The sequence below is a fragment of the Miscanthus floridulus genome, chromosome 10 (genome assembly GCF_019320115.1).
Source record: "Miscanthus floridulus cultivar M001 chromosome 10, ASM1932011v1, whole genome shotgun sequence".
Taxonomy (NCBI): domain Eukaryota; kingdom Viridiplantae; phylum Streptophyta; class Magnoliopsida; order Poales; family Poaceae; genus Miscanthus; species Miscanthus floridulus.
The window spans coordinates 112784143-112808319 of NC_089589.1; the positions used below are offsets into that span (position 1 = coordinate 112784143).

A 24177-nucleotide genomic window follows, 5' to 3' on the forward strand; every position below is an offset into this window, starting at 1 on the left:
TGCTATATACTTAGATATATATTATATCACAGTAGAAGCAATATATCTCCAGAAAAGGAAAAACGTCTTATAACTTAAAATGGAGGTAGTATATGAACAAATTTAGTCTTTTAAAGGTCTTTTGATATGACATTGATTTTTTAGCAATTTTTCACTACTGTAATATAAATTGAGGGTCAAGTACACCTTTATAGACACTTTTTTATATTAAATCCAGAAATACACCTATTGAAAACTGACGAGGTTTCTTCAAATAACATTTTCTTTCTTGATATATAAAAGATGTGCAGGTCTCCTAAGAATTTGAGAAAAAGAAATGTTAGGTTTCACCTTCTATTGCTTACAAGAGTACTAAGGATTTTTATTTGTATTTTTTGGTCATCATATCTGTTTAAATGGTATAGCAATATGAAGAGAATGCTGCCACACAATAATCCTGGTTCAATGGATTTTCCAACAACTTGCTTTCAGATCTTGTTTTCTTTTTCTTTTTGCAAATCCTTATGTGCCAATGAACTCACTTCATCTTTTATATTTGCAAAAATCTTTTTTATGAATAAGCAAGGCAATGTGGTACAACATGGAGTACAAAATTGTTATGTTTGCAAAACAATCTTTATGCTATTATTGTTTGGGGTGGACTTGTTGGGTGTGATGCGGCATATGACTGTGTATGACTTTTATATGTGGGTAAATTACCTTTTTGAATAATGGTGCACTTTGGGACAATACTACAATAGAAAGGCGTTTTCCCACCTTCTTGACCCAAAATGAAATGGACGAGGAGAATAAGGTGGTTGATCGGTTTCCTTTGCCACATGCCATCACACGAGTGAAAAAACATGTTGTAGAAGAAGGCCTAATTCGCCTGAAACTCTATCGGTGCGTCATTGTCACCGGTGCTTTGTGCACTGCGTGGTTGTTAATCGACCGGTTTCTTTGGTTGCTTTTTTTCAAATTTAATCAAATTTTGTTTCACATACTGAAATCCCTACATCAGCCACATTTGTGTTACTGGGACTTTTGTTTCAGTATCCTTACATTTGTAGGTGGGGGGTGGGGGCTGGGGGGGGGGGGGGGGGGGTGCATACAGTAGATATCTGCACAGGAATTTTTGTTTGGAATGTACTACCTCGCACTCGCTGCCCAATCCCAAAGAGCCCCGGGGAGAAAAGAACAAGAGAAAACAAGCAGTTTCCAGTACCATTTTTTAAAGATTGCGATGCTTTATAACTGGAAACAGTTTTAGTAGGAAAAAAACAGACACAAACTTGTAAGTAGACAAGAGACAGAGATACACAGTGTTAAAAGCACCAGAAGCAAGGAAAAAAAGAGTAAAAATCAATAGCATATATAGTCAATACAGCAAAGACCTGCATCACTTAGAAATTGGTCAAAAGTATAGGCTTGTGATCTAGTGCATCTGAAGAGAACCCATAATATGCAAGAAATTCCACATGTGAAACATAAGGTGAGAAGACACATAGAAGAACATGTATGTCAAAGCAAAGGGGCTCGATATTTTGCACATATATGTAGGGGACCCATACACAAGATAACTGCAAAGTGATTGCAAAAACAATGATGAATTCAAGATGGTGTATAGTTTTCATATGTATGTACCTCTGCCAAGTCCCCAAAGGCCCAGGACGAAAAACAAACAGAAGAAAACATGCAATTTGTGTACCCATATTTCAAGATTGTGATATTTTATAATAGGAAACAGTTTCCCAATACGTAACAACTTAAGCTAGCTTTGTCCATGTAAGTGGACAGCAGACACTGACAGTACATAGGGCTTACACCAGATATTTTACAGAGGCCATCACATCATTAAGCAAGGAAAAAGAGTAAAAGGCAATAGCATATATAGTCAATAGAGCAAAGGCCTGCTTCACTTAGAAAGTAGTCAAAAGTATAGGCTTTGATGTAGTGCCTCTGAAGGGAGCCTATAATGTGCACATAAATTCCACATGAACCATTAGGTGAGAAGCCACATAGAAGGCCTGGGATAAAAAAAAACACTAATTAACTTTTGTGAGTTTAGTGTTGTTCTTCGACAGATTCACTGAAACACGCCGCAGAAGCCTGATAAGGTGGGGTCCATAGCCATAGCCATATATGATTTCAAGTTTTCAACCTTGAGGTTCTCGCACAGCAAATCCAGCCCACGGAGCTCAGAAGATGAGGTCTTGTTGAGTATGGGCGTTCCCTTCTTTTTGTTAGAATATTCTGGGAACTGTGGCCAGCATAAAAGATGTAAGACAATGAACTATGTTCATTAAGTAAGTTAAAAATCAAACAACAGTATACCACGCAGTGACGCAAAGTGAGTTTCTCAAGAATAGGAGAACTCTGAAGAAAGAACACCAATGTCTTGAAGTCATCACTAAGATCAGTTTTGTCCAGCAATAAGTTCCTCAGGTTCTTGAATTCTTGGAATCTGGGTTCCTTACCGAGCACCTGTAGTGCATCAGATTAGATAGCACAGTAACATTATTGGAGTGAATAAAATGGAACATTGCAAGAGACAGTGAAGGCATACTGTTGTCCCAACACCCGACAATTCTAAATTTGTCGAATTAGATATGCAACAGAGAAGCTTGAATTGATCGCCACCAATTTTACTTCTGACAGAACGATGTCTGTGACCCCATAGATGAATCAATGCCCTGGCAACAGATGGCACCTCGTTTAATGAAACACCACCACGAAAGAAGGCAATATGCATAGCCAGATGCAGATATGCAAGAGCAGGGGCCAAGATAACAAGCACACAGGCATCAGCATTTGAGCCGCCATCAATAACCAAAGTCTTCAGTGTGGGCGATATAATCTCAGAACGATTGCGCCAACGACATTTTTTCAGAACCAGGGTCTTCAGCGAGTGGGAGGTGATTGACTGAATTTGACAACTGCAATCGTCCAGCTCCAAATCCTCCAGCAGCACACTGAACTAACACGCTTCAGAAAATTATTATCAAGAAGTACATGGCAGAGATGCAGCCTTTTGAGTCGCCAGGAACCGGAGCTCAATCCCTGATAACTGGCACGATCCGGGGTGCAGTATTTCATGGCGCGACGGAGCCATCCTGCGGCCACTCTATTGCCAAACTCCGGTGCTCGGCTTTGGACAACATGCAGCCGGAATGAATCCAACTGTGCAATGTTACAGCTGCGCATCAGGGTCACGGCAAAATCCTCCCCGTCCTTGTACTTGGCGAAGTGCTCCCAGTCCTTGTGGTTGTGCCAGTTATCACTGTCGGAATCAGAGGTATCATCGTCGCTCTCGTTGCTATCGAAGACATCAGAAGCGGGCGCCGTGTTGCTGAACTCATCAAAGTCGATGTCGAGGCACGGCACCGAGCGCCAGAGGTGCCTCCACCGTGTGGACAGAACGCTTGTCTGGACCACCTGCCGGGCTTTCAATGAGGACATGATGGTATGGAGGAGGCAGTCCGGCAAAGAGCTCAGCCGGTCCGGGCCGCCGGCCGAGGTTCCGTCGACGACACCACTTGCGCGGGCGCGCTTCCTGAAGGCATCCTCAAGCTCCATGGCGTGCCCTGCTCGGAGCAGTTCCCCACGTTAGAGGACCAAAGAACCCGCAGAACAAACAAATAAAAAGATTAAAAATAAATCCATCTACACAAAACGCCACAAAATCCTGTTCGATTACTAGATGAGTCGCTCGCTCTCCTAGATCGGAGACGGCGCAAGATTGGCGAAGCATTTGCTGAGTTAGAAGCATGTTCTCATCGCAAGATTGAAATGAAGAAGGATTCACGAGGGCCGAAATCAAACAAATCAGGGCCTCAGGGGTACGGGAACGGGGCGAAACATTGGCGGTAGGGGAATGAGGCTTACCGAGCGCGCCCTGAGCCTGCCGTGGGGGGAGACGCCGACGTCAGAAGGGCGGCGCCGGCGGCGCGAGCGGGGATGGGGAGTTGGCTTGAACCCTCGACGGCGAGGGGCGATTTAAATGGGACTCGAAACTCGTGGCAGATTGGACACTGGACTCATTCATAGATATAGAGTGTCGTCGTAATCCAGAGTGAATCTTTCGAGTGTCATTTTTTTCAGACGAGCACACAACGCCGAGCAGTTCTGGGCCGGCCCAATAGCTGAGGAGTTTTTAATCCATGATTTTTGGCTACGGAGGATTAGTCTGTAATTCTCCTAAAGAAACGTATTTTAATTTTTTGCAAGGTCTGTAAAGTAATCCCTCCGCTCGAAATTAGTAGACGTATTGTGATTAAAATCAAACTTCATAAAATTTTGGCTAATAATTAGTTAAAAATTACAGGATGTTTTAAGTTTGTCCTAAGTTAGATTTAGGGCATGTCTAGTTACTAGTTGGGCTATAAATTTGTCTAAATTATATATGGTTGGCTAGTAGTTGAAGACTTGGCTAAAAAATTAACCCACCTATTAGCCTCTTTGTTGGGATGCAATAGAGCTAATTTAAGCTAAAATTTGCTCATGGTATCTAAACATGCCTTTATTTAAGTTTGATTAAATTTGGTGTATTTAGTGCAACTAATTTAGTGTTGTAAGATGTTGATATGTTTTTTATGAACTTGGTTAAATTTAGAAGAAAAAAATTCTGATTAGGACAAACAAAATGCCTTATATTTTAGAACGGAGAGAATAATAATAATTATACGAGTGAACTCAGTCTTAAAGATCTTTCGATATGACATTGATTTGTTAGCAATTTTTCACTACTGTAAGAGAAATTTAGAGTCAACTACACATTTAAAGAAACTTTAGTTATTCAATCCTAGATGAAGGTTTCCGCAACATTTTCTCTCTTGATAGAAAAGATGTGCAGGTCTCCTGAATTCCTGAAAAAAAATATAAGTTTTCAATTGCATAGTTTTTTTTTAAAAAAATGGGCATCACACCTGTTCAAATGCTATATCAATATGAAGAAGTTGTCACAATAATCCTGATTCAATGGATTTTACAACGACATGTTTTTAGATCTTTTTTCAGTTTTACAAATCCTTATGTGCCAATGAACTAACTTCATCTTTTATATTTGCAAAATTCTTTTTTTTTGGAATAAACAAGTCAGTATGGTAGAACATGGAGAACAAAATTGTTATGTCTGCAAAACAATCTTTAGACTATTGTTGTGTACTTGCAACCATGGAGTTCAGATTTATTCTCTGTTTTGGGGTGGCCTTGTTGGCTGTGATGCTGCATATGACTGTGTGCGTGCTTTTATATGTGGGTAAATTATTTTTTATAGCGCACTTAACAATGCTGCACTTTGGCCCAGTGATTGATCTGTTTGATTTGCCAGGTGCCATCACACGAGTGAAAGATAAAATGTTGTAAAAGAAAGATCTAATTCGCCTGAAACTCTCTCCGTTTCTTTGGTTGCCTTTTCAAATTTCTAGTCAAATTTTGTTTCACCGACTGAAATCCTTACATCACCCACATTTGCGTTCTAGGGGACTTGAACACATGTCAAAGTTTGATTGCACGGAAAAACCAACTGAAGCAAAAGAGGGTGAGCAAGCCACCAGCATCAGTCAGCAGTCAACACAAGGTTGCCTTTTCAATTTTCAGTAGGTCGGGCTCATTAAGAACATGTACAACAAAGAGACTAGTGTTCGAATAAGTGATGGGGACACGGATGACTTCCCGATTAGGATAGGACTACATTAAGGGTTAGCTTTGAGTCCTTATCTGTTTGCCTTAGTGATGGATGAGGTCACAAGGGACATTCAAGGGGACATCCCTTGGTGTATACTTTTCGCGGACGATGTAGTGCTAGTTGATGAAAGCCAGACATGAGTGAATCAGAAACTGGAGTTATGGCGGAAGACTTTGGAGTCCAAAGGTTTTAGACTCAGTAGAACTAAAACTGAGTATATGAGATGTGACTTCGGCACTACTACTCGAGAGGAGAAAGATATTAGTTTGAAAGGTCAAGTAGTGCCTAGGAAGGATACCTTTCGATATTTAGGATCAATGATACAGAGAGACGGAGATATTGATGAAGATGTTAGCCATAGAATCAAAGGAGGGTGGATGAAGTGGCGCCAAGCATCTGGTGTCCTATGTGACAAAAGGGTACCACAGAAGCTAAACAGTAAGTTTTATAGGACGACGATTAGACCTGCAATGTTGTATGGTGTAGAATGTTAGCCTACGAAAAGACGACATGTTCGACAGATAAGTGTCACGGAAATACGTATGTTGCGTTGGATTTGCGGTCATACAAGAATGGATCGAGTTCGGAACGATGATATACGTGATATATTAGAGGTAGCACCAATTGAAGAAAAACTTGTCCAACACCGGTTGAGATGGTTTGGACATATCCAACGGAGACCTCCAAAGGCACCGGTGAGTAGTGGAATCCTAAGCCAGGATAGTAACGTGAAGAGAGACACAGAAAGGCCGAAGTTGACTTGGGTAGAGGCAATAAAAGGAGACTTGAAAGGATGGAATATACTCAAAGACTTAGCCTTAGATAGGAGTGCTTGAAAAATAGCTATTCACGTACCTGAATCTTGATTGCTTCTGCTAGGTTTTAACTCTAGCCTACCCCAACTTATTTGAGACTTAAAGGCTTTGTCGTTGTTGTTGTTGTTTTTTTTTCTCGAGCAGACTTGACAGCCTATTTTTCATTAAGAAGGCATTAGTTTGTCAAATGGAGCTACGTGCACTACTGGAGGCCATGGCTTTGCTGAGTGTTTTTACACTCGGCAAAGAGCCCTTTGCACTCGGCAAAGGCTTTGCCGAGTGTAGCACTCGGCAAAGTTCGCTCGGCAAAATTTCTCTCGGCAAAGGGTCTTTGCCGAGTGCTTTTTATCGGGGCACTCGGCAAAATAAAAAAAAACAATTTTACCGAGTGCTTGGGGCGGCACTCGGCAAAATATTTTCGGCCGTTACGCGCCGGCCGTTAACGGTTATTTTGCCGAGTGCCCGAACCAGCACTCGGCAATTTTTTTTAAAAAGAATTACTTTGCCGAGTGCCCCAGCCCAGGCACTCGGCAAAGTTTTTTTTATTTTTTTTAAAAAGTACTTTGCCGAGTGCCCCTGCCCAGGCACTCGGCAAAGTTTTTTTATTTTTTTTTTAAAATTACTTTGTTGAGTGCCCCTGCCAAGGCACTCGACAAAGTTTTTTTTTAAATAATTTCTTTGCCGAGTGTTCCTGTTTAGGCACTCGGCAAAGAATTTATGGATTTTTTTTAAAAAAAATCTTTGCCGAGTGCCTTGCCCATGGCACTCGGCAAAGACCCCGAGAATTGCAATTTTTTTTACATTCCATTATAACAGACAATATATATATATATATACACACACACACATCAATCATCACATCTATATCACCAACATGCATTATATATCACAAGCACACGCATATTTAATAAATCCATCGAAAATCCATCACAAATGCACCAAAGTTCAACATCACAAGTTTATTATTACAGTTCAACATCACAAAGTTCAACATCCCTACTGCGGCGACGAAGACTGCAGGTGTGGCCCCCCTAGACTGCGGTGAAGGACCGGACTGTGGCGAAGGGTTGACGTGATCAGCCGTCAGTGACACGCTAGCGGGATTGTTTGAACCCGCCGATGGAGGCTGCACAAAAGAGAAGAGATTGCATGTGTTAGACTCAAAATTGAAAATTTCGACAGCACCTCCCCTGCACGGGGAGGTTTCCAACCTGCAAGAAACAACGGCATGAAGGCCGACAATCACAACGGCACGAAGGCCGACAATCCCAACGGCACGAAGGCTGAAAATCACAACGGCACGAAGGCCAACAATCCCAATGGCACGAACACATTAAACTTTCATACTCACAGGAGTGAAGTGTCGAACCGGAGCTGGAGCTGGCAACTGCACTTGGACACCCAATGCTTGCCCGATGGTTTGCATGATCTTGATACATGTCCGCCATCTGCTTCTTCGTGGCCTCCAGCTCTGTGGTCAGGTGCGCTTGCGTCTCCCTTGTCTCTGCTAGCTTGGGCTGCAGTGTTTCAATCACATGTTTCAGTATTGCAAATCTGATCAATGTGTGTAACGTTCAATGTACGATGAGTGAAACCAGAATTACCTGAAGTTCGTCGACCCACGACAGTGTTGGAGTAGGCCGTGCACGTATGGGAAGGCTTCTGGCCGTGCTCCATGCCCTCACGTCGGAGAGAGAGGGTGCAGAGCTCGAGGAGTCGGCGCCGTCTGCAATCCACAACCGCCCATGTTTCCTGCCTTGCCCCAGCCTCACGATCACCTCTGTCTCAAGGGGCTCAGTGCTCAGATTGTGATCTGAGCCACGGAGCGCCCTAACCGCCTCCATGTAGTCTCTGACCTTAGCGTGGACGCTCGGGTCAGAGTAAGCCTGGGCAGGGGCATCCGGGTTGAAGACGACACCGGATTTCACCAGGCCCATGTGGGACACAGCCCATGCCCCAAACTCCGACACCGGCACGTCCGGGTGTGCCACCTCCTGCGAGAAAGACGGCAAGATGATTAGAAATCAGGCAAAATTGAACGTTAGAATAGATAAATGACATCTCGTACAAGTGCCCGCTTGAATGCGGGGAGGTTGCGGCTGCCTTGGTGGTGAGTTGGAGCGATCCTTAGTGCCCGCTTCCGCTTGCCTTGCTTGTGCTTTGCGATGTACACCGGGTCAAGGTACTTGTCCATGATCCTCGACCATGCCGATCTATGCGACATGCACCACAAGGCCGGCACCTACACATCATTAAGTGTTTGACATATAAGAAGATCAATTCTGGACCTACTAAATCTCAAAACGAATCAATATTATTCACCTACCTGAAGGTACTGCTCCTTGGTCAGCGCCACATTTCTTGCGCCGGTTTTGTTGAGGGGCTCTTTCTTGATGGACCTGTAGTAGTCGACGTGGGCCTGGAGTCGTGCCTCATGAATCATGTCGCCGACGTACTTCTTATAGGCTCTGTGTGCCGTCTGATCCACCAGGGTCTCTCTACCTTCTTTGGCCTTGAAGTACCTCTGCATACAAACACGATGTATCCATTCATTATTTCAATAAAAGACTTAAGCAATGGAGGAGATGTATTGAGCTATGTTGTGAGACACTTACCCAAAAGTCTGCCAAAACCTACTCCTACTTGTTGTCCTGCTCGTCATCCGAGCTGAGCTTATACCTATTCCATGACCAGGCCGGCTCCCACCTCCCCTCTTTCAAGTCCACAAGGCTGGGGAAGTGTTTCCTGCACAGATATCCCAGGATGGTAGCTGGGGTGCGTGGGGGGGTCAAGAGCACCCGATAGAACTAGCCAGCCCCTACATAAGTGATTACAAAAAATTATCAGTTTCTCTTTTGATTTTCAATGTATCATATGAAGTACTAGTGATAACATCTATAGTTACTACCTTCTTCCCACAGGATGAACCAGTGGGCGTCGGTCAGGAAGCGGAACTAGAGGAAGGCTTGTGGGACCTCGCAGGTAGGGAGCCGACTAAGCAGAACTATCCTCCGTCTGCTGAGTCCCCTTGTCCCCCGATGGAGTGTCTGTGGTCATGCCCATGGCCGCCATGTGGTCCTCTAGGGTAGGAGACAGGTCCTCTGGCTGGTCGAGAGCTGGGGGAGGAGGCGGGTTCCTCTTGGGGCGACCCTAGCCCCTCCCCCTCCCTGTGTTGGGGCGACCCGGGCCTGCTCTCGCCATTGGGGCAAAGACGTCCCCTCACCTCCATTAGGAGGGCGTAGCCTCTGGTACACCGAGAGCACCTGCCTCAGTGAATGGTTGTCCACCATCTTTGTTCTATCACCTGCAATGTATAAAGAATGAACAACAAGCGTTAGTACATACATGTCAAATAGTTCAAAATGAATAAACATAACAAAATTTAATAAAAACATAGTATTACATGGTTTAGGAATAATCTTCATGATTGGGGTCATAGGTCTCATCATCACTGTCAAAATTGTCCAAATGGGCAACACTATTCGAAGGTTCTATGTCTTCTTCATTGTCTTTGCCTAAATGGAATCGCTCAAGCATTTGAATGTCCTTCGAATTTAGCACTACATCTCTAGGGTCCTCGTCATCAACCGTTTCATTGTCTACTTCCATGGTGGTCATCACACCGGGTAAGACTATCTCAAAGCTCCCTTGTAGCCCATCTGCTTGATACAACTCTCCATCATATGTGTTTGTGTCGAAGGTGTAATCTTCATCGTTTGGAATAGGTAGTTTACCGTGTGAAGATACCTGGTGCACAATAGGCCAACCCTTAAGATGGTCTTTGTCTTGGCACGCGTATGGCGTATGATACACCTGCACGGCCTGTTGAGCCATAATATAGACATCTTTTCCTTTATAGATGGAATCATGCCTAATCTCGACTAGCCCAAGATGAGGGGTCTGTCTCATTCGTGTAGGATCAAACCAGTGGCACTTGAATATGACAGGAGTAAGAGGTACCCGGCCCTCATATTCAAGTTCATAGATCTCCTTAATTATTCTGTAGTATTCGACGCCATTAGTGTCCGACGTAAAAACTTGGCTGTTGGTGGTTTTTCGACTAGGCCGAGTCTGCTCATGTCTTGACGTGTGGAAGCAATATCCGTTCATGTCATAACCGGTATATGACTTCACCCTTAACTTGAAGCCATTTGCAACCTGTCTTAACTCGTCACTCATGGACGCATTGGTTTGCGCCTGCAAGCTCAAGCATGATACATCGTTATACTATTGGAACGTACGAGCTACTAAGGAATATCGATGAACGTATGACCTTTTGTTTGAACCAAGAAATGAAATCAGGCCTCCCAGCTCTCACACCCTCGGAAAGAAGGGTATCATGTTCATGCGGGGTAGGATCCCTTGATTGATGCCACCCTTGACAAACAAATTCCCTATACCAAAGAGAATCAATGGGGTTCGATACAGAATAGTGACGTCATATTGAAACAAGTTCATTGAGAACTTACTTAATGAATGGCGCAACCTCGACAAGGTTGGTGAACACATATAGCGTGATTCTGCGCCACTCTTCTAGATCCAATCTCTTGGGGGTCGATCCACTTGCGCTGCCTAGTTGGCATTTGAAAAGGCTGAGGGTCAATTCAACTTCGCCAGCATTGTAATAAGGGGGTGGATTATGCTTGCTAGGAAGGTTCGGCTTGTAGTAGGATGTCATGAAGTTTGCAACCTCCTCCTGAATGCTTGCCTCTACAATGGAAGCCTCAATTCTGGCTTTATTTGTACATTTCTTGCGAAGAGTCTTTAGACATCGCTCGATTGGATAGCACCAACGGGCCTGCACGGGCCCCCCCAACCGTGCCTTGGTCGGGAGGTGCACAATCAGATGCTGCATCAACAAGAAGAAGCCGGGTGGAAAGATCTTCTCAAGCTCACAGACCAACTCAGGTGCCATAGTTTCCAATTCTGTAATGACGGTCGAAGATAGCTCCTTGGCACAAAGCTGACGAAAGAAGTAGCTCAACTTTGCTAGCACTAGCCAGACATGCTTAGGGACATAGCCTCGAACCATTGACGGAAGTATGCGCTCAATCCATATGTGGTAGTCATGACTCTTCATCCCGTTGACTCACAGAGTCTCTAAGTTCACTCCCCTGCTCAGATTCGCTGCATACCCATCAGGGTACATTAAATTCTTGATCCATCGAAGTACTTCCCTCCTTTGATCGATTTTCAAGACATAGGGGGCCCTAGGCCTTCTCCACTGCTTTCCTATTGCAGGAGGCCGCATCTCTAGGTTTGGCCTGTTGCACAACGTCGTCGGGTCCACTCTAGCCTTAGGGTTGTCCTTAGACTTGTCAGTGTCCACGAGCGTTGCCCAAAGTGCCTCGGTGATATTCTTTTCAGTGTGCATGACATCAATGTTATGGGGTAGTAGGAGGTCATCAAAATAGGGGAGCCTCATCAAGCTAGACTTATGAGTCCACATATGTTGCTCACCATATCCCATGAAACCACCATCTTCGTTGGGCACGAGAGCATATATCTGAGCATGAACCTCCGCCCCAGTCCTCAAGTGCGGTCTAGGGTCCGTCACTTTGACACCTTTCGTAAAGCTCTTGACGTCTTCTCTAAATGGATGGTCAAGAGGGAGGAATTGACGATGTTTGTCGAACGACGAATACTTGCCACCCTTCTTCAACCATATGAACCTCATAGCTTCCTTGCATATTGGGCATGGGAACTTTCCCTGAACACACCAGGTGCACATTAACCTATATGCCAGGAAGTTGTGCAGGGAGTAGTGGTACCAGACGTGCATTTTGAAGCTAGTCTTCGTAGCTCGGTCATATGTCCACACCCCTTTGACCCAAGCATCGATCAACTCATCTATCACAGGCTCCATGAAGACACCCATATTACTCCCCAGGTGTCTAGGGATTATCAATGATAGGAACACGGTATGCCATTGAAAGGAGAAGCCGGGGGGAGATTCAGGGGGATGACGAACATGAGCCAACATGTGTATGGTGCAGCCATCATGCCATATGGATTGAACCCATCTGTTGCCAGCACGACACATACATTACGAGCCTCCTCTGCTTTGAGAGGATGCCGCGAATTGAAGGTACTTCCATGCATCAGCATTAGATGGATGTACCATCTTCTCAGGATTGTATCGTGTGCCATTTTTGTGCCATGTCATCTGTTTTGCGGATTCCTCGGTCATGAATAGCCATTAGACCCTCGGTAGGAATAGAAGGTGTCATAGGACTCTCATGGGGATCTTAAGCTGCCTCTTCTGGCCATCGCCTGAGTCTACCTCCACATACCTAGAGGATTTACACTTCAGGCAGTACTTTGCATCCGCGTGTTCTTTCCTAAATAGGACACACCCCTTCAGACACACATGTATCTTGTCATACGGCATCTTAAGTGCAAGAAGGAGCTTCTCTGACTCGTACAAGTTCTTCGGCATAATGTGTCTTCAGTAGCATATCGCTCCACATGGCCACCATCTTGTCGAAGCCTTCTCGACTTAGGTTTAACTCAGCCTTCAACCCCATTACATGACCAATGGCATCTAGCTGAGAAACATTAGTATGATCGTGAAGGGGTCTCTGTGCCGAGTCCAACATCAGGCAGAAGGCATCTGCGACAGCCTCCATCTCCTCCTTGGCATGTCCTTCAGCGAACTGAGCTTGGTGCATGTCATCTAGCATGTCTGCTACCCTGGCATCATCATCGAAAGCCTCGAGCCGTGGTCTCACCACCTCCTCCCTGATACGATCGGCTTCACCATGGTGGATCCATCGGTGGTAGCCCAGAGTAAATCCAAACTTCACAATATGTTTACCCATGGTTAACCTATCTTTCCTTCTTCTATTGTCACAACCGCTGCATAGACAAACCACTAGAGAATGGCCTCCAACACTCTCACCAAATGCATGCTGTAAGAATTCTTCGACCTTGACTATAAACAGCAAGTCATAATCGTGCTCGTCTCTCCAAAGCGTGTACATCTACTCACGGTCCTCCATCCTTTAACAGACGTATCAGCACATATGAGTCACCATCAATTGCATCTACGCGGTGTCCCTACTCTCTAATAGGTGAGGATAGGTCCTAATCCCACCCGTGGATCCGTAGATGAGGTTAGTTTCCATGCTCCGCTCCTATCCGAGATGGAATTTCGGCAGCACCTCCCTGCTGTTCTCCTGATACACATCCTGCAAGGGAGAGTGTGTATCTAGAGAACAACAGGGGGTGATGCCAAAACACCATCTCGGACTAGAGCGGACCATGGAAACTAATCCATCTACGCATCCACGGGCTGTCCAAAAAACGTGGACAATCCGAAACAGAAATGCTCGCAGATATGCAAAGATCTACATACCTCCAAAGATATCTCTTTTGGACAGGAGACACCTAACTAGGCTACACCGATCTACGATGACAGACAAGCAGAAAAAGAGATGATTTATACCTAGGGTGTCGATGAAGTCAGGCTAGCGAGGCAGTGGCGAGTCGACACAGTGGCGAGGCGACACAGTGCAGGCAGACCCACGATGCCGACAAAGACGATCGGGGACCTCCGGGTCACCTCCGATAGGTCCTGCTCTGCAAAAGAAGAAACATGACACTATAAGTTCAAAATTTCGGTAGCACCTCCCCTGCACGGGGAGGTTTCCAAAACCTGCAAAAAACAATGGCACTAAGGCCGACAATCACAAATGGCACGAAGGCCGATAAGCACAGCGGCATGAAGGCCGACATCACAATGGCACGAAGGCCGACAAGCGGAGAAAGGGTGGATATACCTTGCCCACGCTCGTAGGCGGTTCGATGACGGTAGGGGCGTCGGCGGGACAGGCACGCAGAGAAGATGGCCAAGGCACCTCCTCCTCCCCTCCACCTCGGCTTCCTCCCCCTCTCCCCCTCTCCCCTTCTCCTCCTCCTTCCTCTCCTCCTCCTCCTTCTTCCTTTTTCTTCTCTTTTTTCCTTCTCCTTCTTCCTTTTCCTTCTCTTTCTTTCTCCTCTTTTTTCTTCCTTCTTCTCCTCCCTTCTTCTTCTTACTGCTGCTTCCTCCTCCTTCTTCCAAGCCAGCGTCAAGAGCAGGGGAGCACGGGGGCGCACGGGGTGGGCGCGTGCAGGGGAGGACAGCCGCGCGCGCTGGCGGTGGCAGCATGCGCGGACGACGGCGTCGGGCCGCGCTGACGGCGGTGGCGCGTGTGCGGCTGGGCGGCGTGGCAGGGCTGGGGGTGCTCGGGGGGCGGGCGATGTAGGGGCGGGGGCACGCGGTGGTGGGGGCTCACCGGCATGGGCGCGCCGGGGAGCCGCGCGGCCGCGCGGCGTGGGGGTGCTCGGGGGTGGGCAATGCAGGGGCGGGGGCGCGCGGTGGCGTGGGCTCACCAGCGTGGGCGCGTGGAGGAGCCACGTGGCTGGGCTGGGGGGTGCTCGGGGGCGGGTGGTGCAGGGGCGGGGGCGCGCGGTGGCGGAGGCTTGCCGGCGTGGTGCGCCGGGGAGCCACGCGTCCGGGCGGCGTGCCCGGGCTGAGGGGTGCTGGGGGGCGAGCGATGTAGGGGCAGGGGCGCGCGGTGGCGGGGGCTCGCCGGTGTGGGCGCACCGGGGAGCCGCGCGACCGGGTTGGGGGGGTGCTCGGGGGCAGGCGATGCAGGGGCGGGGGCGCGTGGTGGCGGGGGCTTGCCGGCATGGGCGCACCGGGGAGCCACGCGGCCGGGCGGCGCGACCGGGCTTGGGGGTGCTCGGGGGCGGGCGATGCAGGGGCGGGGGCGCGCGGTGTCGGGGGCTCATCGGCGTGGGCGCGCCGGCGCGGTGGAGCGGGGGTGGCGGCGCTGGCTGGCCGGGGATGCACGGCGGGCGTCGGGACCGAGCAGAGCGGGCGGGCGGATAGAGTTCTGGGGTGGGGGGGGATTTTGGGCTGGCGGCCCATCTTCTATTGGGCCTTTGCCGAGTGGTCCAGAAAGGGGCACTCGGCAATTTTTTTTATTTTTTAAAAACATATTTTGCCAAGTGTAAGCCTTGGGCACTCGGTAAATTTTTTTTTTAATTTTTTAAAACTTTTTTTGCCAAGTGCCAGTGCTAGGCACTCGGCAATTTTTTTTTATTTTTGAAAATCAACTTTGCCGAGTGCCCCCTGGGCCGGCACTCGGCAAGCCCACTTTGCTGAGTGCCCCCCATGGCACTCGGCAAAATTTTTTTTTGATTTTTTGATTTTGGGCCCAAATTTTTTTCTGTGGCCTTGCGATAGTATTTCAAACTCTATTTTAAAATTTGGGGTAATTTTGACTTTTTTGATATATTTCATTAGTTTATTTCGTTTCGTCGAATTTTTTGGGATATTTCAAATTTGAACTCCAGGTACATGGAATAATGGACTTTGATCATCCAAAAATTGATACTCATGATATTTAGGGTATGTTTAGGTCGAATCCAGGAACTCACATGAAATCTCGAGCATCTCGTTGACGTAACATGCCGAGGTACTTGCCGGAAATGTGATTTTAAATTATATAAAATGCAAATGAAGTCCGAAAATCATGAAACTTATCGAGGCGTCGTGTTATCGCATGTGGAGGCTGTGGTAAAAAATTATGAAGGTTTCGAGCAAGTTGTGACGTCGGATGGGTTTTTGGCATCCGACGTCACAACTTGGTCGAAACCTTCACAATTTTTTATCACAGCCTCCACATGCGATAACAAAGTCAAAATTGCTGTAGCATGTGGCTACTGTAACAGCGAGTACAATTTTTGGATGACCAAAGTCTATTATTCCATGTACCGTGGTTGGGCCGGGATACTGTAGCTATAGCGCTGAACTAGGCTGGACTAAATTTGGGCTACTGTAACAGCGAGTACTGTAGCTGCGACAAACACTGTGCAGCAACCAGAAGTTTTGTACCGTAACATGAATTCTAAGTTCATCAGACCAGCTTAAATAGCCAGGCCAATGATGCGTAGTAATCTTCGGTTAATCATTTTGCGCGAAACGAGGACGAAAGCACAAGTAGGTTGCTACGTTGGTGGGGCCCGCCCCTCAGTAGAGTGGGCCTGGACCGTGTGCCAGGTCAGGGGCTAGATCACGCGAGTTCAATTTCGTTGATTTTGTTCTTTAAGGGAGGCAATCAAATGTTGATGTCCATACTTTAGCTAGAAGTAGTGTCTATGATGAACTTGGTAGACATGTTTGATTTGTATCTCCACCGAATGGCGTTTGTACTTTTTATGAAGCTAAATAAAGGTTTTGCTTCTGCTAATAAAAGCTAGTGTTTTCTTTGTATGCGAGGTCTCAAACATTAACTATGGATCAAGTTATATTTTTATCAAAGGAGGTACGAAATTTTACCAAATTGTATAATATTAAGTTGCTCAATTCATTTTCATACGATGCTCAAACTAACTGGCCCTAGAAGTAGATTCTCTAAGAGAATTGTAACACCCTAAAATTTGAATATATGGAAATGGACCTAAAAAGATTTAATTTGAAATTTTTGTGCACATGAAATACAGGAAAATAAAAAAAATCATTAGATTAAAAGTCATCATAAGGTAGCAACATGTTTGAGCATACATGCTATTGCATTTGATTTATTTGGTTGAGTGGTTTTGAGTGAAAATTCAAAATGGTTAAAATTGCTTTTGCAAATGAAATTAAACATGGCTTTGAAATCAAAGAAAAGAAAATTAGAAAATGAAAGAATTTAAAAAAGTTATTCTCGAAAAACTTACCCAAAATTTGTTCATTTATGTTGAATTAAAAAGTGTATTTTAAATCATATTTATACTCGATTCGGTTCATATTTGAATTTGTTTTGAATTAAGAAAAGAAAAAGGATTTGGAAAAATAAAAAGAAGAAAAACCTCCTCTCTCTCATTTTGGCCCGAAGGCCCACGTTTCCTCTGGCCCAGTCTGCTCCTTTCCTCCTTTTCGGCCCGACCTTTTTCTTTCTCCCCTTCCCTTTCCCGGCCTGGCCTGCTGGCGGCCCAACCACCCCTGCCTTCCCTTCCTTCCTTTCCTCCCGCACGGCCTGCTCTGCAACTGGCCCGCTGCTCCGTGCCCTTCCTCCGCACCACGCGTGCCTGCTCTCTCCCTTCTCCCTCTCACTGCGCTGCTGGCCCCATCCGTCAGTCGCCGTCCTCTCCCTTTCCTTTCTTCCCCGCTCCCTTCCTTTCTTCACCGCCGACGATGGCGCCGTGCAAGCCGTCGGGCCACCGCGCCCACTTGGCAAGCGGTTAAAATCTGCCCGCCTCCCGCTCCCCTTCCTTCTACCACAGCGCCCGCCGCCTACAAAATCCGAACTGAGCGCCTCCCTCTTCCTTTTCCCCGTCCATGCTCACACCCTCGCCACCGCTGCCATCAAATCCACCATTCCCGAGCCCTAACCTCGACGCCGACGTGCTCGTGAGCTCCGCCGTGAACCGACTCAGCCATAGGCACCAACATTTCTTGGTTTTGGTCATGAATTGCTTGGATTTCCCCTAACCCGTGCGCCACTTCTCTTTCCAGCCGCCGTCGTCGTCGACCCAAGCCGTCAGAGCCTTCCCGGACGCCACTACCGTCGCTGCTGACCTCGTGGTGAGCTACGCCATCTTCCTATGCTTTCCATTCGTCAAATAGTGCACTGGAACGCCGTACTGGCGAACCCCAAGCACCGCTGGCCATGGCGCCGCCACGGAACCAACGCTCTAGCGCGTTCCTCGCCTCGGTTGTGCGTCCATCGTGTTCATGCGCGCTTGTAGATCATCCCAGTGGGTTTGGCTTCGATCGGGGAGGTCTAGAATGCCATACCGGTGTTCACCGCTGTGGTAGCCTCGCCGCCGGCCATTGCGGGCTCGTCGGCGGTACTATGCGGTCGGCAGTGCATCCTGCGCCGTTGGATTCGTTTGGACGGCCGAGATCTTAACGTACCGGTTCATGGAATAATCGGTCCACCATGGACCGTGGACATGGTGCACCGCACTGATGTTTGCGAGTCCACCGCAAGTGTGGCGCACCGCGCCAATCAGTGGCTGCCATGTGACGCCTAGTCAGCAGCCGCAGTCAGCCCTTGGTAAGCCGCGCCCATTTTCGTAGTTTAGCCGCCGGGTTTTCAAGTAATTAACCTGCAGTCCAACCGAAGTTCAAAATAATTTTCTTGTAGGCCCGCAGTCCAGGTAGCTTTTAAAATTCAAAATTAATTAGTTTAAATTCAAATTTGAGTTCAATTAATTACAGAAATGCCATTGAACCTTATTTCATGCATAACTTTTGCGTTTTAAGTCAGATTTGACCCGTTCGAATTGCGTTAGGACCGTATTTACGTTTTCTACGTGTTTATACTACTGTTAGGCATGTTTTAAATATTTCAAATTCATGGGTAGGTTTAATCTATTATTTAACTAAAGGAAAACTTATTTAAATCATAACTTATTCATTTTAACTCTGAAATAGTCTGTTCAAGTTGCGTTGGTTTCATAACGACATGACCTACGCATTAGTATCAATATCAAAATCTCTAGAATTTATGGGTTAAAACCCAACTTGAATAATAATTATGTCATTGGATTTATAAATAAAATGTAATAAATTCCACTTCGATTGTTAAAACCAAATATAAGATTGACTTAATTCAACTTAAGTATTTTCTCTGAAATTTCATATACATGCTTTTGTATAATAAAATAAATAAAGCTTATGGTTTTCCGTTTTATAAACAAAATCTTCCGGTAGATGTATCTTTTCAACCGTAGCTCCGATTAGCGTGCTTCTCGCGTCTGTGTGTTCGTAGCAATACATAGATATGTTTCAAACCCTTTTTCCACTAGTTGGTGTATTGTTCTAATATGGCTATGTATGTATGTTATGCATGTTTGTTTGGATGCTTGTATGGTGTTCTATGATCAAGTCCAGTCAGTAAGCTATACGTGGTGAGTCTAGAAGCAGTTCTTGGAAGATTTGGACCAGAAGAAGATCTGATCTGAGTTTAAGGCAAGAATAGCATGGGACCATCCTTGCTACCTATTCACCTTTAATCACTTAATTCATATTGCATGTGTCTACCATGTTGCCAATAAGGATATCCTAGATATTTGATATCTTGTACCTTGATACCATGGGTGATTATGCATTGGGTAGTATTATGCTAGTGTTCAAGATGAATAACCATGATCTTATAACTTGACTAATAGAATATGCAATAAACACTAAAAGATGTTTTTAGCAACATGGAAACAAGGGGGCTAGAGTGTTTAGCTACTTTTTAAATGCTCTAGATTTCTCTCCCTAAGGACTTATCTATAAATGATCATCTAGGACTTACAGTACAACTGTGAGAGCTATATGGCTCTGGCTTTAGCTTAGTATGAGGACCTTTTCTAGCTTGTTAGTGGTTACCTTTATAGCGCAAGAGGGGCTCCGACAGGTATGATCTTGGCCTGCCAAGAGGGTGCACTTTGTTAGTCACTCCTTAGAGGGGGATTTATGCTTATTGATGGGAAAACCTTAGCGGCCCTAACTTGTTAGATGAACCTTTGAAAGGCTTCATAGTGAACCCTATCGACCTTCCTTAGTAGTGGGTCAAGAGGCTGATCACCTCGGGCGAAAGGGTAAATCATGACTCACAGTGAAAGTGTACAACCTCTGTAGAGTGTAAAACTATTATAACAGTCATGCTCACGGATACGAGCGGCCTTGGAACCCTTATGGAATAGAGATGATCACTAATGGTTAATTGTTTATGCTATTCATTATTCATGTTTACCTGATCATGTGTTTATGGGCTTATGATAAATTCGTTGCTACTCAATTGCTTAAAAAGATGACCTAATAAAAGCTAATCGTAGTAAACCAGTGTCAACCTTTTTGAGCCTCATGAACCCCATGTTATTTTGCTGAGTACGATATGTACTTATGCTTGCTTTACTTTTCTATACTTTGGATAAAAATCCTGGATGGGTACCAGATTACTAGTCTGGAGGAGTTAGGCTTGTGGTCAACCAGTCAGTCGTCCCTGTGGATTTGGAGTCTTCACCTGAAGATCGGAGTTGTCGTTCCGCTGCCTATACTCTGAGGTTATATTCCCTATACTAATACGTTATGTAATAAGTATTATCTTTTGATATTACCCTTATTTGTGGCTATATATGAGATTTGACTTCCTGGGCTCACATATAGTGTGTATCTGGTTTTGTCTTTAAAACCGGGTGCTACAAAGTGGTATCAGAGGAATGCTAACTGTAGGGCGCAAGCCTAGTTAGAACTGGATGTCTTAGCATGTTTTCACCTTTGCTTAGTTCTTGCTTTCCCTCTAACCTTGTTATTTACTAAAAGTTATGCTCACTTCAGCCTCTGTTCTGTTATGAAAACCTTGTCTCTATTCTGAATCCTCTCTTTTCGTCTAAATAGATGGGTCGTAATGAAGAAACCACTAGCATCAGAGATTAGGAGGATCAAGCTACGTTGTCCTTGACTGCATTCGACAAGGAGAAGCTTGTAGCTATGCAATAATAAGTACTAGAAGGAATGACTCAACATGGGAGTTCTCAACAGTGCTTGCCACAAGGTCAAACCAACATATCAAAGGGACCAGTGAAGAGACAAGTGGCAGAAGCTTGGAAGAAGATGAAGTCTAATGAGGGTGTTCATAGCAAAACTCTTGGAAGTCAGGATCCATGTTAGTGCTGTAAACATTATGGGTTTCCCTATCTTTAGGACAAGTATAATAAGAGGGAAGTTAAGGTGAACCCGAATTGTGAAGCTAATGTGGATAAGAAGAGAAAGGAGGTCTCAACAGAGCAAGTATTGGGAAGCAATCAACATTTGGATTTGTCACATCTAGCTCTGATCCCTAGTTAGATGAATCTGAACTATAAAGAGTTAGAAGCTTCTCAAGCTAAAACTGCTTCACATGTGGTATGCATTGATGGGTGGACTATCACCTATAAGGAGTTTCAACCTCGAAAGACCAAGCAAGCTAGAAAACAGATTAGTCAAACCAAGATGAATCTTCAGAGTCAGAAAGCTGACAAAACACCAAGCAACAATTCTGTCGAGTATGACATCACAAAAGATCCAGCTAAGAGAAGGTGTCATCATTGCCAATAGGAAGGACATTATGTTAAATCTTGTCTACAGAAGAATCAACAATTACACCATGGAAGTAGCCAGAGTCAAATCACTACCGGACTACCACCAAAAAGTGTCAGTGATACCCAACCCGAAAGAAGCATTCGGTGAGAGTGATGAATGAAGAAGTCATGCTAGACTACCCAAGATCCTTAGATAAGGAATAGGAGTTCGTGCCATTTATGTAATAAAAATGATAGTATCGCGAGTTGAGTCAATGATTGAACTGTGCATCTTTATTGCTTGTTGAATTGTCATTATGCTTATGATTGTTTTGAATCTTTGTAATGATTGCAATGATCTTGTTGGGTGTTCCCACCATTTTATTTAGTTTATAGGCCTAAGATATAAGGATTAATGAAATAAATAGTTGGGTTATGGTTTTCTTCTGTTTTCCCTATCCTGTCTTTGGAGCAGCCTGTCTTTATCAGTTGATATCTTTGATTTTGGATGATCATAAATCATGAGAAAATTCTGGACAACAATAGACTTCAATATCTTTCTCTGAGCGTAAGAATCAGCTTGATATCTATTTTGGTTATGGAGATACGAAAATCACAAGGTGATTGTCGACGAAATATGGTCGATAGTCTACCTAGGGGTATGCCCAAGGTAGTAGATTATCGGCAGACAGATGCACAAGCCACAAACAAGACAGTGACGCAAGACAGACACGAGGTTTTATCCAGGTTCGACCGCCGAGAAGGCGTAATACCTATGTCCTGTGTCTGATTGTATTGCTGTATGTCAATGAGAGATGTTTTTTAGAGGGGTCCCCTACCCGCCTTATATAGTCCGGGGGCAAGGTTACAGATCTGGAAACTAATCCTAGTCAGTTATAATTGCCATAGGTGACCAGATAAGGATTCCTATTCTAACCGACCAAGATCTTGCTTGATCGCCAGATCTGTCTTGACTCCTTGCGCGGGACTCCGAACAGGTTGGCTGGGCCGCGCATCGTCTTTTGGTGGACCGGACCCACTGATCCGGGCCGGCCCAATCTTAGCCATAAGGGTATAGGGGTTAATACCCCCACAGCTAGTCCCCGAGCACCATGTATTATGCTGCGACACGCCATTTCAACCTTCTCCGAATAGTAAGGCTTGAGTCCTTGACATTTCTGACCACCGTTGTCACCGGAGAAGTAGGTTGTCCGAAGAATGTATGGTGCTCTTAAGAAAAAAGAAAAAGATTTCCATCCTGTGAAGTGTGCCCACTTGTATTTCTAAAAAGAAATGTAAGTGAATCTTGAAGCGTAGCATCCTTGATCATCAGAGGCGTAGGGGTCGAAAAATAAACACATTCACCACAAGGTGAAGTGTGCCCACTTAGTCCCTGAGCCTGGTAGTAGGTGACGTAGGCACGTGGTGCCAGGGTCTAAAAAGAATTCCCAGTTAAGTTGAGAACCCAATCGTCGTACAAGCGATACGAGATGCACCGGTAGGTGCATCGTACCGATGTAGTCCCCGGGCTTGCTAGAAGGCGAAGTATAAGCCTTGTAGCAAGGTCTAAATAAATATCTCTCAACTGTATGTGAGTACAAATCACATGTAGCCGAGGAGAACAATCTCCAAGCAGTGGTCGGGACAGTTCCCGAGCACGATAGTAATCCGTTTAATCAGTCAAAGCATAAGGGTCGATTAAATAAATACATTCACCGCAAGGTGAAGTGTGCCCACTTAGTCCCCGAGCCTGGTAGTAGGTGATGTAGGCACGTGGTGCCAGGGTCTAAAAAGAATTTCCACTAGAGTTAAGATTCCAATCGTTGTACAGGCGATACGAGATGCACCGGTAGGTGCATCGTAATGATGTAGTCCCCGAGCTTGCTAGAAGGCGAAGTATGAGCCTTGTAGCAAGGTCTAAATAAATGTCTCTCAACTGTATATGAGTACAAATCACATGTAGCCAAGGAGAGCAGTCTCCGAGCAGTGGTCAGGATAGTCCCCGAGCACATTAGTGGTCGGAGCAGTCCCCGAGCATGGTAGTGGTCTGGGCAGTCCCCGAGCACGGCAGTGGTCTAGGCAGTCCCCAAGCACAGTAGTGGTCGGAGCTGTCCCCGAGCATGGCAGTGGTCTGGGCAGTCCCCGAGCACGGTAATGATCAGAGCAGTCCCCGAGCATGGTAGTGGTCGGAGCAGTCCCCGAGCACGACAATGGTCTGGACCATCCTTGAGCACAAGACATGCAACGAAAAAACGAACGCCGCTTGTACTATTATTTGGTGTATTTATTTATCTTCTTATTCTGTCAAGTCCAATTGTACATGTCTGGTCAAAAAAGCAGATAGGTATAGCATGCCATACTGTCTTCTTGCCCTTTCTAGCAAACAGTCGCTTGGCACATGTAAAGAGGTGCGTCAGTGTGGGCCCTCTCACACTAGCAACGAAGAGGCATGTACAAGGGTAACGAAGGGGCATGTTTATTGGCGTAGATCTCAAGGTTGTGAAAACAACCGTCTGTGGCACGTGCGCACGTCTCCCAAGAATCTTGAGTGGATGAAACGACAGAACTCTTGGTTATTTATAATATAGAACTGGTAAGTTACTTTTTACCGATCCCCATTATCATTCGCCGCCGTAGCCTTCTTCTTCCTCTTGCCAAACCCTATACCTC

General features: G+C 45.6%; 1 protein-coding gene and 1 pseudogene across 1 annotated transcript; both read right to left on the bottom strand.

Moving 5' to 3' along the window:
• Positions 1-1721: 1721 nt before the first annotated feature.
• On the bottom strand, positions 1722-4003 carry LOC136485361 (MEIOTIC F-BOX protein MOF-like; annotated as a pseudogene).
• Positions 4004-14752: 10749 nt separating this feature from the next.
• LOC136489316 (vegetative cell wall protein gp1-like) lies at positions 14753-15394 on the bottom strand. The gene has a single exon (XM_066485998.1). The coding sequence runs from the start codon at positions 15392-15394 to the stop codon at positions 14753-14755; it is 642 nt and encodes a 213-aa protein (XP_066342095.1).
• Between the last annotated feature and the right edge of the window lie 8783 nt (positions 15395-24177).